Here is a 19,049-nt window from a genome sequence, read left to right on the forward strand (position 1 = left end):
GGCTAGGTTCCTCCCTCCTTAGACAAACTGAGGTTAGGTCCCTCCTTAACCACAGACCCCAGGGCTTAGCCCAATGCATCCCAGAACTCCACTATCCTCATCCTCTTTATTAGTAGGGATTATAGATTGCCACTATGCCCAGCAGGGCTGTATCCAGTATACTACACTGCCTATAAAGAACCAAAGAAAATGCAGTGATATCATTTAAAATTATCTGCATCTTCACAGGGCACAACTGTCATAACTCCCCTTCAAGACCACAACAACTGATTCAAATTCTTGTCTTTCAAATGAGCTTCCTGAAAAGAAAAAAAAAGCTTTTATGCTAAAGTGCATGTGTTTGTGATTGTATACATGTGCCTATATGTGTATAGATGAGTGTATGCCCATGTGCGGCCATGCAAATCTAAAGATTGAAAGTGCCAGAAATAATTGTCTTCTAAACAAAACAGATGAAGGGGAGAAAAAGTTAAAACAGAATTGAACATTGTACGTAGACTCTGAAGGCAGGTAAATGGCATTGTTTGGAAATCAATGCTGGAAGAATTCATCCAAAAAAAATCAATACAACCAAAGCAATAAAACTTTTGAGAGAGTCCATAAATGGGGCTGTCTTAAAAAGGGAAGAACTAAAATAGAGAGCTCAAGGGGAAGGTGTCTAGTGAAACTCAATTAAACAAATTTAAATACAACACATGTACAGAAAAGCATTGTGCCAACTCCCGAAGGAGCACATTGTGCTACTGGTCATAACTCAAAATGTTTATTGAGCTTTTTCATCGTGCTCAGTATTAAAAGGAATAAACACCCATCCCAGCTGCTATCCTGGCTGGGTTGACATTCCAATGACATTAAAAAGTAACTGACATCTCAGTAATAACAGGTACATCAGCACTCAAATCCCACAGAAACGTTTATTTATTGCTCTATTTGGGTTTACTTTGTACCTCCTCTACATTTCAGGCTGTTTTCTATTTCAGCAGCAGCTTCACTCAGACTTCTCTCTTTAAAAAGTCTTCCCCAGCCCAGCCTCACTTAAATCCAATTCACTTGCAGGTCAAGACATCATCCTCCTGATGTCAGTGGTCTTCTTTCAGAATGAAGGACGATTTGGGGGCAGTCAACAGAGACAGACCGATAGTTATTCTATAGTCTCTTCAGCATCCCCACAGAGATTTTGAATTTTGTAAGATTTCATCTACTCTTCTATCACAATACAACCTGATCACAGTCTGTCTAAAAATGAAGCTGAACTTCTGTCCTGGAAAGCATAATTCTTAATTAATAGGAACCAATGGTAAAGGTTATGAGGGTGGAAGGGTATATTTACTTATTCCAAAAATTTACTGGACTTTTTTTTTACTGTACCCTGAAGTCTGCCTAATATATATTTTGGTTATAGTCATATCAGGGATAAATGTTATTAAAACATGTTGCTACTCACAAAAAAAGAGAATGAAGGCCAAACAGCAACAGCCATCCCCAACTAGACAGGAGGAAATTACCAGAATCCTACCATTCCTTCCTCTACCATTCCTTCCCCACCCTGCCCATATACTCTGAGTATACGTGGTTTACACGTGGATGCCAACAGCTCATATATCCCAACTAAATGATATAGACATACACAAAGAATAGAAACCAACCAAAGCAGCATGCACTCTCAGAATCATGTCCCACTTGTTAAGCCTTGGCCTCTCAAATTATCTATTCCCCAGGTGTATGGGTAGAATCTCAGAAATATTAACCAACTATCTTATAAAGGCCTTATCATCACAGACCCAAACATGGGAAGGCTGATCTCCAGGGAGGTGCCAAATGTAGCTATAACACAAAGGATATTCAGAGAGTGGAGAAACACAGACAAGCACAAAGCCATCCTGAGCTTTGACTTATTAAAAGGGACACAGAGACACGCCGTCATTAAGGAAGTCTCCTAGGGAACTCGGCAATACAGACATACACTTTTCATACCCTGGAAGCTCACATGGGTTTCAAGTACACTCTGAAAACAACCAAAGGTGCTACAAAGCCCCACAATACCAGCCTGTATACCCCTCGATACACTGCCTTCTTCCTCTTCCTTCACCCTCCACATATTACCCTACATAACTGTAATGGTGATACAACTTAGCAGCAAGCTATTCTGCTGTCCCTGCCATAGTGCTGACTCCACTCACTTCTCTTCAGTTTATACCCCTACCCCTGACCAGGGTACTGATTCATCATTTCAAGCTTTTGTCTCATAACTATGACTTTTGTTTCTCTGGCAAATGAAACCACTGAGGTTTAATTGCATAGATAAATAGCTTAGAAATACATGTTTCTCAGGTAAATTGCTCACTGTATAGTATGCAAAGCCCCAAGAGTCCTATTTGGTGATGACAATTCCTCAACCCAAATTACCCATTTCCTTCAGTTTGTTTAAAGTTGTCTTTTCCCTCTCACATATATTTTTCCCAAAAATAAATATAATTACAAAAATTTCAAAAAAAGTTATGGTTACAAAAAGCATTCTAGGAAGGAATGAGCATGTCAGTAGAACACAGAGAAGGCTAAATACAAGAGCATGAAGCATACTTCATATGGAACAAAAAAAAATTTGCAATATGAGAAATACATTTTCACACTATGACACTGATGTTTCATGTGACCAAATGGAGAGAGTACTACACAGGGTGTCCCAAAAATATTAGTGCAGTTTTGAGCTTTGATAGCTTAAAATTACACCAAAACTTTTGGAACATCCTGTACTTTGAGTCAGAGGATCTGGATTTAAATTCCAGCTCTGCCATTTACTCTCAATTTCCTCATCTGTCAAATGAGGAAGTTGGACTAGGATCAGTAGTATCAAAATCAAATAGAAACAGGAACCACTAAGCCATGCAAAAAGAAATCTCTATAAGCACAGATTAACTAGGAAAACCACACAATATTTTCTATATTTTATTGTATTTTTATTTATTTTGTTAAATATTTCCAATTATATTTTAATCTGGTTTGGGTCACACTCAAGAGTGTTGTGGGACACAGCATGAGGGTTGAGTATTTGAATTCTCTGGACTTAATAGCAATTGAGGTCCCTTGCAGCTAAAAACTCGTGACCCTAATCATGACTTCTTTGTCGTGTAGCTCTTCCATAGCTGTACCAATTCATTATGACTCAATTCAATTTGATGAATTCTCCCTACATAAATATTTTTGAGATGTCATTGAATTGATGACAAAAATACATTTTGGTAGCATTAACATTTTCCCTAGGAAACCCAGCTGTTACAAAAGCAAAATGCAGTTTTGTAGCTGAGAATAATATATATTCACAGCTTCATCTGTTTTAAAAACAATGCAAATTCTGTTTACTTTGTCAAGCATACCTTATGTGCACTATTTATTAATTTAACTAAACTAAAGAACTCTTGGAAAACATTTAGGAATCTACAATAGCATTTTTAGGTGAAACTAAGAAATAACTTGTAATTTTTGAGAGTACATAAAAGCATGTGCATATTTAGATCTTAAAATTCTCTCTATATAATTAGCATTCAGCTACAATAAAATGAAAGGAAACTCAAAACACTTATGAACCATGAAAATATGTAATAAAAAGGATGTTAAAACATAGTTCATATCATAGCTTTGAAAGTCATAATATTGGACAATATTTTCTCATAATTTAGCAGATATAATGGGAGAAAATATCAAGATTCAATTCAAATGCTACCTCCCACAAGATGCCTTTGCTGATGCTTCCAGATGATGCTTTACATACCATCAAAATTACATATATATACACATATGTATAGGCACACATACATATGTAATACATTCACACATGTGTATGTGTGTTTACTTACATATACACATGTGTGCATGTATTAAAATTGTATCTTGTTCTGGCCCTCTGAGTCACCACTACCACCACCACCCCTGCTTCCAGAGAATATATATTTTTATAAGTAGCCAATAACAACAGCAGGAAGTAAGATTGTAAATAGAAATCTAGAAGTCATGTACATACTGTCCCACAGATCAAAAGAGCAAAATTTGCAATCTGTTCCATATAGTAAGTAAAAATGACACCCTGAGACTATGAGCTGAATCAGAGGAAGCCATATAGGACTTGCTATCAGGGCCTTTTGGTCCTACAATACATAATTCTCAGTTGAATTCCGGACATTAGCAGTAAGACCAGTAGAACAATAAATAGAACTGATAAATTTGAGAGGGTGTAGACATGTAATTTTAAAGTTTTACTGATGACTTTGAGATGATTTGGGTGTTAAAGAACTAACCATGAGGTGACATGGATAAGAGTTGGTCTGTCGCCAACAAAAACCCTATGAAAATGAGACTTCAAATTCTTGACACTCAGGTACTATTCCATCTCCCAAGGGTCCATCCTGCTTGAGTGCTCCCAATACTGAACCACATTTGTATAAATGATTTCCCCCGCCCCCTTTTTCCCCATGTTGCCTTCACCTACAACTCCATCCCTAACTCCATACCCAGCCATCTGCCCCTGTATTCACCACACCCCCCCACATGGCTTGTCTCCATACTTTCTGTTCTGCACCCTCTGTGTCTTATTAAAGTTTGATTATAGCCTTACTTCCCACTGCCATCTTAGTCTTTCTTCAATGAGTACCCAAAGAATTGGGTATGCCTATCCCCATTTTACAATGTCATAAATTAATTAGTGATTCCCATATATACATGTGTGTATATGTATATATGTGCACATACTATACATATGTGTATATATATATATATACATAAAATTACCTATTGGTAGAATATAAGCTCCTTGAAATTAGGACCTATTGTTTCATCTTTGTCCTTGTCCCATGACACTTAGCACCATGCTTTGCACATGGTAGATGTTTTTAACATGCTTATTAATTAGTGTGTCTATTTTCCCCCAGTAAAATATAAGTACCTTGAAGCCAGAGGCTGTTTTCTTTTTGGTTTTGTAACCTCAGCATCTACTATATGTTTAGCACATAGTAGACACTTAGATGTTTATTGAATTGAATTCCTCTGAATTGATGTCACATGAGACATAGCTCATGGGGCTATGCAAAGAGATTATTCCAGAGGCTAGAAAAATAGTGGCAATTTCATGTGTTCAGTCCCTTGCAAATTTGCCAATGAATATACATATATTCATACATGGAGGAAATCGAGCATAAAGTACTTTAGGAATGAAGAGAATGAAGAGAATAAATCCATCCCCATATAAATGCAATTAATATTATTGACTAATATAATAGATCTGCTACGTCATCAACATGGCTATTGTCTCCACTAATGCAGATGACAATTCTTCCACACTATAATAGACAGTTTCATGAGTTGCCATAGAAAAAAATAATCACTCATCTGGTGTTTAACCTTCTGGTGACCAACTTAATAAAATCAGGTACGTAGACTGACACCCTGTCAGTCCATCACTAAAGCAAGGGAGAGCTTGGTAGGGCCTGTTGGACACCGGTGCTCTTTGTGAATAGGCTACAAGAACCCGGGGTTATCACACCAAGATCACTATGTCATAATGAGGCTTCCAAGTTTAAGAAAAAATATTTCACTTTAAAACACACAAAAAGGAGAGTTATTTAGGCTCTGGAAATATTTTATTCCTTGAGTAGAGTTCCCCCGCCCCCCGAAAAAAATACGGCAGTAGCTTTCATTACAGAAATGTAATTGGAAGGAAAAGCTCAGGCGATTTCACATTTCTATGGTCACTGTATAAAAGGTTAGAGGAGTCAGAAAGATTGCGAAGAATAATCGGCAACAGGAATGAGGAACTTTATGGGAGGTTTTGACAGGCTATTTTATCCTTTTGGAACATAATTACTTAATATAAGAGAAATGGGAGCCTTGCTGAATGGGATTATACCCAAAAAAATCAAATCAAATGAAAAAGGTTCCATTCAGGTTTTTCACAGGTTTGTCATCATGGATCAGGATGGACAGCAAAGTAGCTACTCCATTCATTAATCCATGAATCCAATTTAAACCCTGAATTCAAAGTTCCTTCTTGCCTTGCCTGTGTTATATTTTTACACTTTGGTTCTCATCTCTAATCTGGCTTTATGGTCCAGGTCAGATAAAGTGTTCCTAGTTCCATCTGTTCTTCCAAACAGCCCTCAGGCTTCCATCAGTTCAGAATTCTTGTCAGTGGGACGCCCTCCAGTGTTGCTTGGGTTTTGTGGGTTAGCTATTTTATCTGGATGCACAGAAGAGCTCCTCTCTACTGTTTTAATGGACAGAAAAGAATAACAAAACCGTGCTGTGGCAAATGAGAAAAAGAAGGCAAGAGAGACTTCTGGGTTTTGTTTTATCCTTTTTGCAATTCTACTTTGTTACACTTATTGATTGTTACTCTGGCCACTAAAGCTAAGACTAGCAAGACCCCTCTGAGCCTCAATTACTTCATCCATAAATGAGGGGGTTGGACTGAATGTCCTTTAATGTGCATTTCAGACATTAATAGCTATGATCCTTTGCTCTGATGACTAACATAGTAAAATTAGTAATCATCGATCATAAATTTAGAGCTGAAAAAGACCTCATGTAATCCAACCTCTTCATTTAATAGATTTAATGGGGATATTAAGTGGCTTACTTAAGATAGTAGACACTGAAGGCAGAATTTGAACTCAGGTCCACTAACTTTAGGACCAGGCTCTCACTGACCAACCAATCAGTCCATCAAGAAGTAATGGTGCAGAGAGAATACAGACTTTCATCTCTTTCTGTATGTCTCTTCTCTCAGACTCTGTCCCCTTTGTAAATGAACCTAACTTAATTTGTGATTAGCAACCAAATTCTCATCTTCTGGCTATTATAATATAAATTACATTTATCCTTTAGTCTCAGAACCATTCTGATATCTGTATTTCCCCATTTATTAACCTCAAAATTCTCTAGCTCTTCTTATTCAAATCACTGAAACATATTGTGTCCTCCGTTTGCTCCAATATTCCACAGCTTGTTACAATGAAAGGAGCAAGTGCTGCCTCAGAACTCTGAGTGAGACTGAAGTTCAGTAACTGCTTTTCTTAAAAGTACATGCAGACCTATGTCCTAGACAAGTGAACTGTCAGTGCAGATTTAATTCAGCAATTGCTGTTCTCCGAAGCAGACTTATGCTACTGGCAAGTGAACTGACTCTCTTAATTGGAAATATAGCTTTACTGGACTATAAGATCCTTGAGATTAAGGACCATGTCTTATTTAATTTCTCCATCCCTCTACATGTCAAACAGTGGTTTCTATACAGAAGGGACTCAAATGTCTATTGTTATATTAATGTGTTTCAACTGTTATATTTATAGTGGGAATTGGGGTTCTTTTGATTCTCTATAAGCTCATAAATAGGGAAAGTCCTTTCTATATCTGAAACTGTGCAAATAAAATACACATTTGAAGCCTTATGAGCCTGTGCATATAAGGGAAGCTGGTGCTACCATTACTGCATACCATATTCTGAATTTTCCAGTTTCATTTGAATAGATCCAATGAACCAAATAAGTGAATGTTTTCCCCAAAGTGAACTCATGCTATTCATGTTAAGTAAAAAGACTTAGACATCATAGTGTATTATATCTTCTTTTAACTGACCCATTCTTTCCCCTTAAATAACATACTATTCTCCAAGTCACTTAAAACAATTAGAGGAATGTGGGAAAAGACAAACTAGTAAAAGTTGATCAGTTGTATCTATTTGACTTTTAACCACATAATATGAAGGACTAAAAGCAAGCCCATGAAAATCTTCTAGGGTTTTGTATATCCACACCCAACTCCCTACAAGTCACAAACAAATTGATTCCTATTAATTCACAATGTAACATAGGATAAACTCAGATAAATTTCCTAAAATTAAAAATACCTTTTTTCTGTTTTCAATGTCCTTTCCATCTATAAATTCTTCCATGCACCTGTAATTGTGCCCCTCATTCATAATTTTTCATCTAGTAAACTCTTTAAAATTTACTTCTGATAACTTTGTTTACTCTATGTTCCAGACTGCTCAGTGATGCAAATATTCTAACATGGTATATGTGTGTGTATGTGTGTATATGTGTATGTGTATATATGTATATGTATATATTTATATGTATGTATGTGTGTATGTATATACACACAGAGAACATATATATGTACCATTCATTCAATCAACAAGCATTTATTATGTGCTAGGAACGGTGCTAAGCACTGAAGGTACAAATATAAGCAAAAAGAAAAATAGCCGCTTTGCTCAAGAAGTGTACATTCTAATGAAGGAGATAACATTTACATAAATAGGCATCTACATCTATATCTACAGAGTAAATACAAGCTAATTTTCAAACATTACAGACTTTAAGATAGAAAATATTTTTTCTTTGCTCCAGCTGTAAAGTGACACATCTGTCTAACACACTTTCTGAGCAATAAAGAGGTAAGGTAAGATCTTTTGGGAAAACATTCGTGGTCTAAGCTGATAGCAAAAAAAATAAGTGGATAGTATAGCAAATCCTTCATGGAGACAAGAATACAAATACACATTAAAGATGGAGTTTATCTGGATTTTTCCAACACAAATGTTTATAAGACATTAAAACACACTTTTTTTTTTTACAAATGAAGGGGTTCGAAAAGCCAGGTCAAGTCCAGATCACTTTTCTCCCATTAATAGAAGAATATGCTAATTAATAAGAACCTACTTAATAAATATTGAACCTCCATAGATGAAGAGTTAGGTAGTTAAGATTTAGTTGTGGGAAAAAACAAACCAATAAAAGTAGATGTCATATTTACCTCAAATATGATGAGCACATAGACTCCCGCCAAAATGACTGATGCAATAGTTACTTGGGTCTCTATGTCTGCATGGAGGTATTGATGAGCCATTGAAAGGGGAATCACTTGATTTTTCTGGAGGAAGGCTCGAATGTTTATTGAAATGGTCTCTCTGCGGCAAGAAACAGATGTTGTACAGTTGGTGAAAGGGAAAAAGTACTATAGCATAACAATTAGATTCCTCTCTGCCTCCACTCTAGCACCAAATTATTCCACAATCAATTCAATTATTCATAAGAAATAATGGTGGTGAAGTAGATAGAGCACTGGGCCTGGAGTCAGGAAGACTCAGCTTCTGAGTTCAAATCTGACTTCAGACACTTACTAGCTGGGTGACCCTGGGCAAGTCACTTCACTTTGTTTGCCTCAGTTTCCTCATCTGTAAAATGAGCAGAGAAGGAAATGGCAAACCACTCCAGTATCTTTGCCAAGAAAACCCCAAAAGGGGTCACAAAGGCTCAAACACAACTAAAACAACTTAACGACAACAGTCCTAAACAATTTTAGCCACTAGTTTCCACTTTTTTTTCCTAAGCACACCTCCCCATTAGTGTCATACCTTCTATGGGTGGTTGTTAATAAAACAGAAATAAAGAAGAAATGATAAGATCCCAAAATCTAGAATCGGAAGACCTAATCCAGCCCCTTCACCTCATAGGTGAGGTAACTGCGACCCAGAAAAGTAAATGGTTTACTCAAGATCACACAGATAATAAGCAGCAGAGCCAAGATTCAAACTCCAGCTCTCTGACTCCAAATGCAGTTCACCAGGGGAAAAATGGTTTGAGTTCCTTGGCTTCTTCCTAGCTTTCTTGATGGTTTATGACATGGTCAAAAAACCAACAACCCTTAGATAATCAGGACTTGGCTGTATTCTAAAGTACATATTCCCAAACCAGAATATTTATCAAGATTCTCACAGAATCACATAGCTTAAGAGTTGGAAAGGACCTCAGTGACCTTCCATTCCAATCCATTCACAAAAGGAATCTTCACAATAACACACCTGACAAGCAGTCATCCACCCTTTGCTTGAAGATCTCTAAAGAAGGGAAATCATTTTGGGACAAATCAAATCTCTCCACCTCCCTGAAGTTTCTGGCAGCTCTTTTGTCCCCTGATTCTCTTCTCTGGGTTCCTACAACTGGGAGAGTCTACCCTACTTCGTGTGACATGAACTCAAAGCCCTCTACCATCCTGATTGCTCTTCTCTGGACACTAACCGAATTATCAATGTCCTTAAACTATGATACTTAGAACTAAAAAACAATTCTCCAGATGATGTCTGATGAGATCAAAGTGAGTAATTATCAGCTCTCTAGTCATAAGAATTAAGCATCTTTCCGCACAGTACATGATCACCTTAGCTTTTTTGTGATTCATTACACTACTGATTCATATTGAGCTAGAAGTCCACTCAAAAGCCCCCAGGTCTCTTCCACAAAGACTACTGCCTTATCATGCCTCCCTATCTTATATTTGCAAAGTCGACTTTTTGTATCCAAAAGTAAAACTTTACATTTGTCCCCATTGAATTTCATCTTATTAGATTTGGTCAACTGTTCCATCTAGTTAACAACTTTTTGGGATCCTGATTCTATTATGTGATGATGAGATTCTAAAATGAGCTTTGATAGGAGGAAGGATGCAGAAATATAAGGAAGAAATAGCTAAAGTTTAAAATAAAAAGACTAAGGGAACATTCCAAAATTTCTTACAACATAGAATTCCTCAAAAGCAAAATAGAATCATTTTTATTAGGAAGGTTCCGAATAAAAATGGAATCTGAGTGTTGAAAAAGATGAAAATAATTTTCCTCAAACTTGTTTCTTGGATTCTACTCATTACAATAATTAGCATATACATAATGGTGATTTCCCCCAGTCTCTGGCCATTGATGTATATTAAGTCCTATGATGACAAAGATATTATACACTTTAAAATTTCAGTGATCTGTGATTTCATCAAGGTGGGTACCCCCTCCACCAACATAGATTACAATGCCTGGAGGACTTAGTAAATTATCTGTAAGAAATGCTGTGGACAAGTCATTTGTCACCTCCTTGAGATGAGCCTCTTTGAATTTAACTAGGTTAAGCCTCATATAATAGTCATTCAATACATCATCTCTTCTCTTTCCCCTTACCTGTCGTCTTGCCCCTAGAAAAACATCCACCCTGAAGTCCTGCTCCCCCAGTTGGTGATTCCCTCTGAAATCATCGTTTTAGGAAAGACCTCAGTCATGCTTTACCTCACTCATGACTGGCACGCATTCTTTGAACTTCTCAGCCCCTTCCTACCACTCTTTTCATTTCCCTTATGTGTTCTGCCTTTATCTAATAGAATGTAAGCTTCTTGAGGATATAGACTATCTCATTTGTATTCCCAGGGCTTAGCAGAGTGCCTGGCACATAGTAAGCACATAATAAATTATCTACCAAGCTATCATATATCATCAGTTTTGGGGAGGGCTGGAAGGTTCTATCAGAGCTTATTCTCTGCTGATATGACCTTCAAGAACTCAAGGTCATGCCGACCAGGACAAGGTATTTGAGTAGGACTTAGAGAGAGATAGAGAAATTAAGTGATTTTCCCTGGGACACCTAGCTAACCAGAGACTATGACAATTTATGATTAGAAAACAACACCCTTCTCTGTCTCACAGTTTGGCATGCAGTAGTTCCCTCTTGCTTTTCCAAATTCTCATTTATCTGAGAACCAACCTGGTAGTCATCTCAAAAGTCCTGGAAGTAACAGCTCGTTCATTTCTTCTAGAGTTTAAAAAGATGGTCCAGTTGTAGATGACCTAAAAAAGAGTTGACAATCATCGTTCAGTGAAACATTATTCAGTTTATGAAGAATCTTCATTTTAGTGTGTCTTCTGCAAAGCCAGGAAAAGGGAAACTATTTGCAAAATTTTGGAGAAGAGGAAAAAATACTTATGAAGCCTCATCAACACCAGACTGCATGTAGCCAGATGGCAATTGCAAGACCGTATATGTCATTCCTATAAGTTTGAACTGTCTGGATAGTTAATTGTGTGACTATTTCCATGACCTATATAAATAATTACAAATGTGTTTATGAATTACTTGCCACTACCAAATAACTCATCAGGAGTCAATTATAGACTGAATAATAATATGTTGGTACAACTGAATTAACCAAGTAAAGAAGGAAAGACCATTCCATGTAGCTAGTCCTATAGTTAGGAGAAAATGTAGTGCAGTAGAAAGAGTTCAGCATAGTGGAGTACAAGGACTGGATTCAAATCCTACTTTTGCCTGTGTGACCCTGGGCAAGTCATGTCACACCTAAGGGCATCAATTTCCTCATTTTTAAGGGAGTTGGAATAGATGACCTCTAAGGGCCCTCCTAGCTCTAAAACTATGGTCCAGGTAGGGTGTGATTTATTGGCAAGAATACAGAAATGTTTTTGAACCAGCATCTCATGAATGTATGCACCTTTTGGCAATTACAAAAGTGGATGAAAGGTTAATGAAACACGTATAAAAGGTTTCACTCAATTGAGGGAGAGTTAATCAAGAACACCCCTATTTACCCCCAAAATAAAGATTTCTCAGCCATCACAGGCTAAACAGGGACTTGACTATTCATTCCTTTACCTCAAAGAACCCCCCTCCCTACTATTTCTTTCCATTAGAGACAAGTACCAGTGTAGGAGTCATTTGATTTCTATGATATGAAATGGCTGTGTGGCTATATTAGAATTTTGATTATCCAATGGGTCTGAGTAAGCTAAAGTTCTATTTATAATGGACCTAAACGTGCAGAAGGCTGTAGTACCTTCTCAGAGCTCTGTCTGAGCTGTCAAGCATGCTTTCAACAAGCTGTCTCAGTTTCATTTTAACATGCTCATTCCAGTCATGTCCAACTCTCCATGGTGGCATTTGGGGTTATCATGGCAGAAATTCTGGAGTCATTTGCCTTTTCCTTCTCCAGCTCATTTTACAAATGAGGAAACTGAGGCAAACAGGGTTAAGTGACTTTTCCAGAGTCACACAGCTAGTGTCTGAGACCAGATTTGAACTCAGGTCTTTCTGACTCCAGGCCCAGCGCTCCATCTACTCTGCCACCTAGCTGCCCTATAACCCGCCTGACTTACAACCTTACCCTTTGACTAACTAGTTTATAACACAACTACAAGAGTCCATCCTCCTAATCTTATTTGAGAGACTCCATCAAAGAAACAGGATTAAAATACTCTGTAATACTTTTTTGGCACTTGGAATTATGTAAAGGTTTACAAAAGTAATGGCCAGTTGGTTCATAGATTTAGAGTTAGGACCTCAGAGGTCATCTAATCTTACATCTACTCATTTCAAAGACGAGAAAATTGAGGCCCTACAAAGATCTCTCAAGTAGGGGATGGCAAATTAACTTTGACACACATACCCCTCTCTGACTCTAAATGGCTTTCACTTTTCCTTACACCATGCTGCCTTATTCAGAGTACCTTTTGTTGATTCATGCTAACCTTAGATACTATGAATATTCAGCTACCCTTTTGTGTCTGTTGCCTCACCTTGGGCATAGGTGCCCAATCAGGCAAAAGGTCAGAGAAGACTTCCCAATAACAGATAATAGCAGATCAAGCTCTATCACTGGACACCCTGCCAGTCACTCATCTAAAGAAACATGCCTCTATTTCATGGAAGACCACTAGTGGGCACAGACATGATACCATAGCGTATCATAATGTGTTTGGAACATGAGGGCTAGAGATGATTCCGGGTAAAGTGCACATATTCCTGAGTATTCTTGCCAAGAAAGTTTCAGTCAATCAAGTAATGAGTGTGGGCTCCTTTTCTTGATTTAAAACAAAATGTTGAGAAAAAGATCTATAGAAACTTTTTACGTTTTATAATATACATTATATATCATATATAGTTTATGATATATATATGTATATACATATAAAATACATTTTTAAAGTTTTGTAGACTTTTAGAAATCCTAGCAGGTTAGAAATGGAATACAAAATATTCTTACTCTGAAAGAAATTAAAAGGAATGTGATTTAAGAAATATGATCTATAGATATTCTTTTTTTAAAGCTTGTGCCATAATACAAAAATAATTGCTACTGTAGATTTCTGACTCCTGCTTTGCTTTTCATGAGAAGATAAACTCAAATCATTCCATAAACACTAAGATCCTAATATGTAAGCAACTATAAGCAAATGGAAAATACGTAAGCCCTTCTCAATAATGCAATTGTGTACAAGCACAATTTAATTACAGCACATGAAAGCACTCAGTACCTTTAAGTAAAATCTAATTAAGGTGCCTCTAACATGAACCACTACCACAAAGAAATACAAAATCTATAATGTTCTCTAAATTTCCCAACGAACTCATTCTTTGGGAAAAACTCATACAGCTGTCTATTCACAACAACATAGAGCCAAGCGTTCTGTAGTCACTTTACAAAGAACAGGAGAAAAATATATTTTCCAGACAATAAAAAGGTCTCAATGCAAATTGTTTGGTGGTCAATGGTGTCATCACCATACAACTCACAACCAAGTCTTTTCAAAATGAAACTTAATGTGATAAAAAGTGGTTCAAACTTGAAAGAGATGTGACGTCTTCTCAAACAATTATTTTCATATAGCTCATCATTATTACCTGCTGTTGTGGGCGCCTCCTTCGGAAGCCAAGGTCTTCTGACTGAGTAACCTCAACCACGACATGTTCTTCTGCTTGAGGCCGATTAACCACACCTGCAATCAAGGACCCGGCCAGTTCTAACTTCAGTAGAGCAGAATCACCAACATCTGTAAGATTCACAGCTGGTGCCCTGCTTGTTAAGGAATAAATATCCAAAGGAGGATAATAGTAGCATAGCACCTAACAAACCCAAGTACTTGCCACATTAGTATCAGTAGTGGAGGTCATATTCACTTTCTGCTTCAGATAACATTACACAAGTCCTTGATTTGGACAGAAGCAAAGATACCACATAACTTAGAAGAAATTTTTCCCTAACTATCCCCATTTTCCTACACTGTATCTCCAAAGATAGATTATAAAGTTGAAGAAAGAAACTTTTATATCTCCCAAAAGCTCAAAGTTGAATACTGAGAATTTAGAGGGTGGTAAATGAACGGACAAAGGAAGAAATGAATGAAAACTTCCACTACCATCCTTAAGGAGTCAAATCTTTGCAAAGGGAGAAATCAAAAAGGGAATTGAAAATGAGAACTCTATCACTGACCCAAAAACCAGTGGTGTATATGCGAATCATGGCTCTAAGTATTATTTAGTAAGATACGAAACAATCTGTTATAAACTCCTTGCTTTCTTCTTGCTACCTAAACATGGTGTTAGATGCCTGCCTGCTTAATTGTACTTGATAGTATTAAAATAACCTATTGACATTTTATTGTATTCTAGCCTAAAAATAGTATTTATGTAGTACTTGATGGTTTACAAAACACTTTACAAATATCTCATTATATCCTAATAACAACTCTGGGAGGTAGACACTATGTTATTCCTACAAGAAATTGGGTCAGATAGAGGTTAAGTGAGTTGCCCAGGGTCACACAGCTAATAAGTGGTTTGAGGCTGGATTTTAACTCAGGTCTTCCTGACTCCAGGTACAACACTATATTCACTGTGCCACCTCACTGCCTCTATTTACGATGGAGTTGTCATACTAATATGTCCGTCCCTAACCTTGTACCTAGCAGAACAAGAACTCTGAGAAAAGGAAGCAATAACCAGGCATGTAGTTTGATTAAGATAAAGTCTTTCTATTGTTCATAGGGTTGGGAATCCTTGACTCATAACTGACTTGTACTTTAATGAGGGAGTGGCCTCCCTGGTGCCCTTCAGTCTGGCATAGTACTTAGGATGCAGAGAAGGTGCTGACAATGAAGAAGACCCTGTTAAATGAAGATATGAGAAGTGCCTACTATCCAGCAAGGCATTGGAGAGATTCCTGAAAGAGGAGAGGAGGCCAGAATAGGAAGGATGTAAGAAGATTTCCCTCTTCTGTTTTTTGTTTTGTTTTGTTTGGAATTTTTTTTTTTGGCAAGCAGTTCAGCAGCTGCCAGGACTCTTTCTCTCCTCCTTCAATTCCCTTTATTCTCTGGTGGCCCTTTTTTTTTAAGAGGAAGTAGATCTTTGAGAGATAAGTTGGTAGCGAAGAAGGCCCAGGATTTAGAGTGAGAGGAGCTGGATTCAAAACCCTGGCTGGTTGAACTGGATAATGTCTACCACCCCTTCTCTAACTCCAGCAGCTCTGTGTCTACCCCTCCACCCTCCCAATTGAACATGCGTAGGAGAAGCTAGAGTGCTTATATGCCACTCCATAAACTCTTTGATCCAGTGACTCTGGCCTCTTTCCTTTTCCTTGAACAAGAAACTCCCTCTCCTGACTTCAGGCATTCTAACTGGCTGTCCTTCATGCATAGGATACTCTCCTTCCTCATCTATACCCCAGCTTCCTTAATGTCCCAGCCAAATTCCCATCTCCTACAGGAAGCCTTTCCCAATCCCTCTTAATTCTAGTACCTTTCCTTTGTTAATTATTTCCCATTTTTCCTGCTTGTTTTTATGTAGTTGTGTGTTGCTTCCCCCAATAGATTGTGAGCTTCTCAAGGTCTTTCTTTGCATCCCTACCACTTAGCACAGTGCTTGACACATAGTGGGTACTTAATAAATGTTTATTTATTTTGTTTATTGACCAAACTCCCTGCTACCATGATTCTTCACCTTCACACCAGCCAGTTTCTATCCTGTTACTGCTTGGGTATCCACCTTTCAAACCAGACCTCCAGAGATCATGCCATGGAGAAGTTAAGCCACTCAGCTATAAACCTTCTGGGAGCTCTCATGCATTCTTACCTTCAGCTTGGCCATCTTTCCCCTGTCACTTCATGCATTCCCTACCCCTACCCCAACCCCAAATGAAACTAAATCATCATTGGGTGTGGCCAATAGAATTTCTTTTTCCACTCACCATCCCTATGATGTAAATTTCTAGTTCAAAACATCCTTTTCTAGCCACTATTCCTTCATGTGTTCTGTCCCACTTTCCCCTCCCCCAGCATTGAAACCTAAAGCCCTGGAAGGACTATGTGAATTTTGTATTTGTATGCCAAGCACTTAACATGTGCTTGGCACATAGTAAGCACTTAATAAGCTTTTTAATTCATTTATTCATCCATGTTAAGGTACGTCTAATGGGACCTAGAATATGTATTGATTTGTAATCAGATTCTATTTTTTAAATTATCTCACAACATCTAGCTCAGAAAATACTTGTTTAGTGAATAACTGATTGACTGAAAGTAAGGAAATACGTAACATCTTAGTCCTCAATGCTAGAATTCATGGGGTTGGGAGAGGAAGGAGGAAATCACACAGGACAATGTTACTGAATAAAAGATAAAAAATTAGGAATCCAATAGTGTCCTTTAAAAATAGATCCCCTGGGATCAAATTAATATTTCCATATTTTCTCTATCAAAGCAGAGATTCCATTCAAGATAGAATGATCTTCCTAGTTCCTATAGTTTTCTAAAGGCTTGGGCTATAAGTGAGGAATAAAAAGATGGGGAACACTTTAATGTATTTTCTTTTTCTTCTTTTTACATATTCACAGACCCAGCACTGAGTTTTAAATGATGGCTGAAACTATATAGTGCTTTTAAAAAAGAAAGGCATTAATTAACCTGCCTGGTGAGGTCTGACCTCTTTCCTTGGCCTAATAACCTAAGGCCCCTCTGACAGATTTTTTCTTGCAGCCAGTACAGCCAACAATTTCTCAACAATGAGCTTCAGGTGCAGGTAATTGTGGTGGTTTCCTTTTATACACTACTTCTCAAATAAATCCCACAATTACTGAGATGACACATTGAGACTAGAACAAAAGAAACATGAAATTTCTGTGGGGTGGGGGGAAAATGGCTTTGTTATTCCCTGGGTCACTTTCTCATGAAGAAACTTTTCCCCATTAAAGCAAAATTGCTTATTGCTGGATCTTGCACAAGGTGCCTACACCCACAATCAAATCCAGATCAAAGTTGTGAATTAACATCACTACTGACCTTGACCAGAAGCTAACAAAAGGAATAGCAAGATCGCTACTTCACTAAGAAACAATAAATACAAGAATATCCACTGCCCTTTCATGACCGACACTGAGAAACTTGAAGAATTTCTGGATTTTTTTCTACTAAGCAATTACAAGACCTCCAGCCAAGGCTTTAGAGCAGCCATATCCACTCCCTCGTTTCCCTGGAGGATAGTTTCAATGCCCCCTCTCCCCATGTCTACCATAGACAAATCTTTAAAGTAAGTTCTGGATTACTGAAGATAAAGGCAGGGAAGCCTGTTTATAGCTGGGAATACTGACAAAAGAAGGGGAAAACTGGAAGAGAGCACTGAATGAACAGAATGTCTGCTTTTTGGTAAATGCTTTTTCATTCATTCATTCACTCTACCTGTTTATTTCTGTCCCCCACCCCCCTTTAGAAGCTACCATTCTATTTTTTACCCAACTCACTTATTTTTCTTTCTTTTTGATCCACCCATTGATCAGCCCAGCCACAATCTTACTAGACTCTTATCAATCTGTACAGTTCTTCCTTCCACCCACCCCAATCAAGTTTCCAAAAGCTATAAAGGGGGGAAATTTTTCCACAGAATCCACCTGATCTCTCCTCCAGTTCCAAATAAAACTCACTTAAACCATCCCAACTAGATGGCATAATACTAGATGTATGAAAAAAATTTTAAAAGGAAATCAAATAGGTAATCTTCACAAAATTCTTCATAATAAAGAGTGGCACATTGCAAATCTGCAGCAAGCACATTAGTGGTTTCTTTAAACTAACCTTACTAAGAGAGTTGTTGATTTAGTCAGAAAACAACTCTTCATTCAGCAAGATAATTTTAATAAATCCTCAGAGTGAAACAATAATCCAAACAGTAAAGGACTCTGCCTGCTTCTTGATTTCTTTTCTTTTTAACCTTTTTTTTGAGACTGGATATTCATTCCTATATCACGCAAGCTGGAAGTGTGGGGACCATTTATAATATTCACTGGCATGGAAGCATCAACCTGATCTGTTTTTCCAGTCTTGGCTGGCTCACCTGTCTTTTGTTACCTGGGCAAGCCTCTGGGTCCAGGGCTTTCACAATACTGGCACTAGACTAAGATACTCA

At 37.6% G+C, this 19,049-nt stretch overlaps 1 protein-coding gene across 1 annotated transcript in view; it reads right to left on the bottom strand.

Moving 5' to 3' along the window:
- Positions 1–19,049, bottom strand: part of OCA2 (OCA2 melanosomal transmembrane protein) — a 625,581-nt gene that overhangs the window by 493,081 nt on the left and 113,451 nt on the right. The window contains exons 6-8 of the mRNA XM_036747301.1: positions 14,499–14,662; positions 11,571–11,653; positions 8,806–8,959 (exon numbers count right to left, since the gene is read on the bottom strand). Of these exons, the coding sequence (XP_036603196.1) occupies positions 8,806–8,959; positions 11,571–11,653; positions 14,499–14,662 (401 nt within the window). The remainder of the gene's footprint in view (positions 1–8,805; positions 8,960–11,570; positions 11,654–14,498; positions 14,663–19,049) is intronic.

Source organism: Trichosurus vulpecula, chromosome 2 (assembly GCF_011100635.1).
Source record: "Trichosurus vulpecula isolate mTriVul1 chromosome 2, mTriVul1.pri, whole genome shotgun sequence".
In the NCBI taxonomy this organism is placed as follows: Eukaryota; Metazoa; Chordata; class Mammalia; order Diprotodontia; family Phalangeridae; genus Trichosurus; species Trichosurus vulpecula.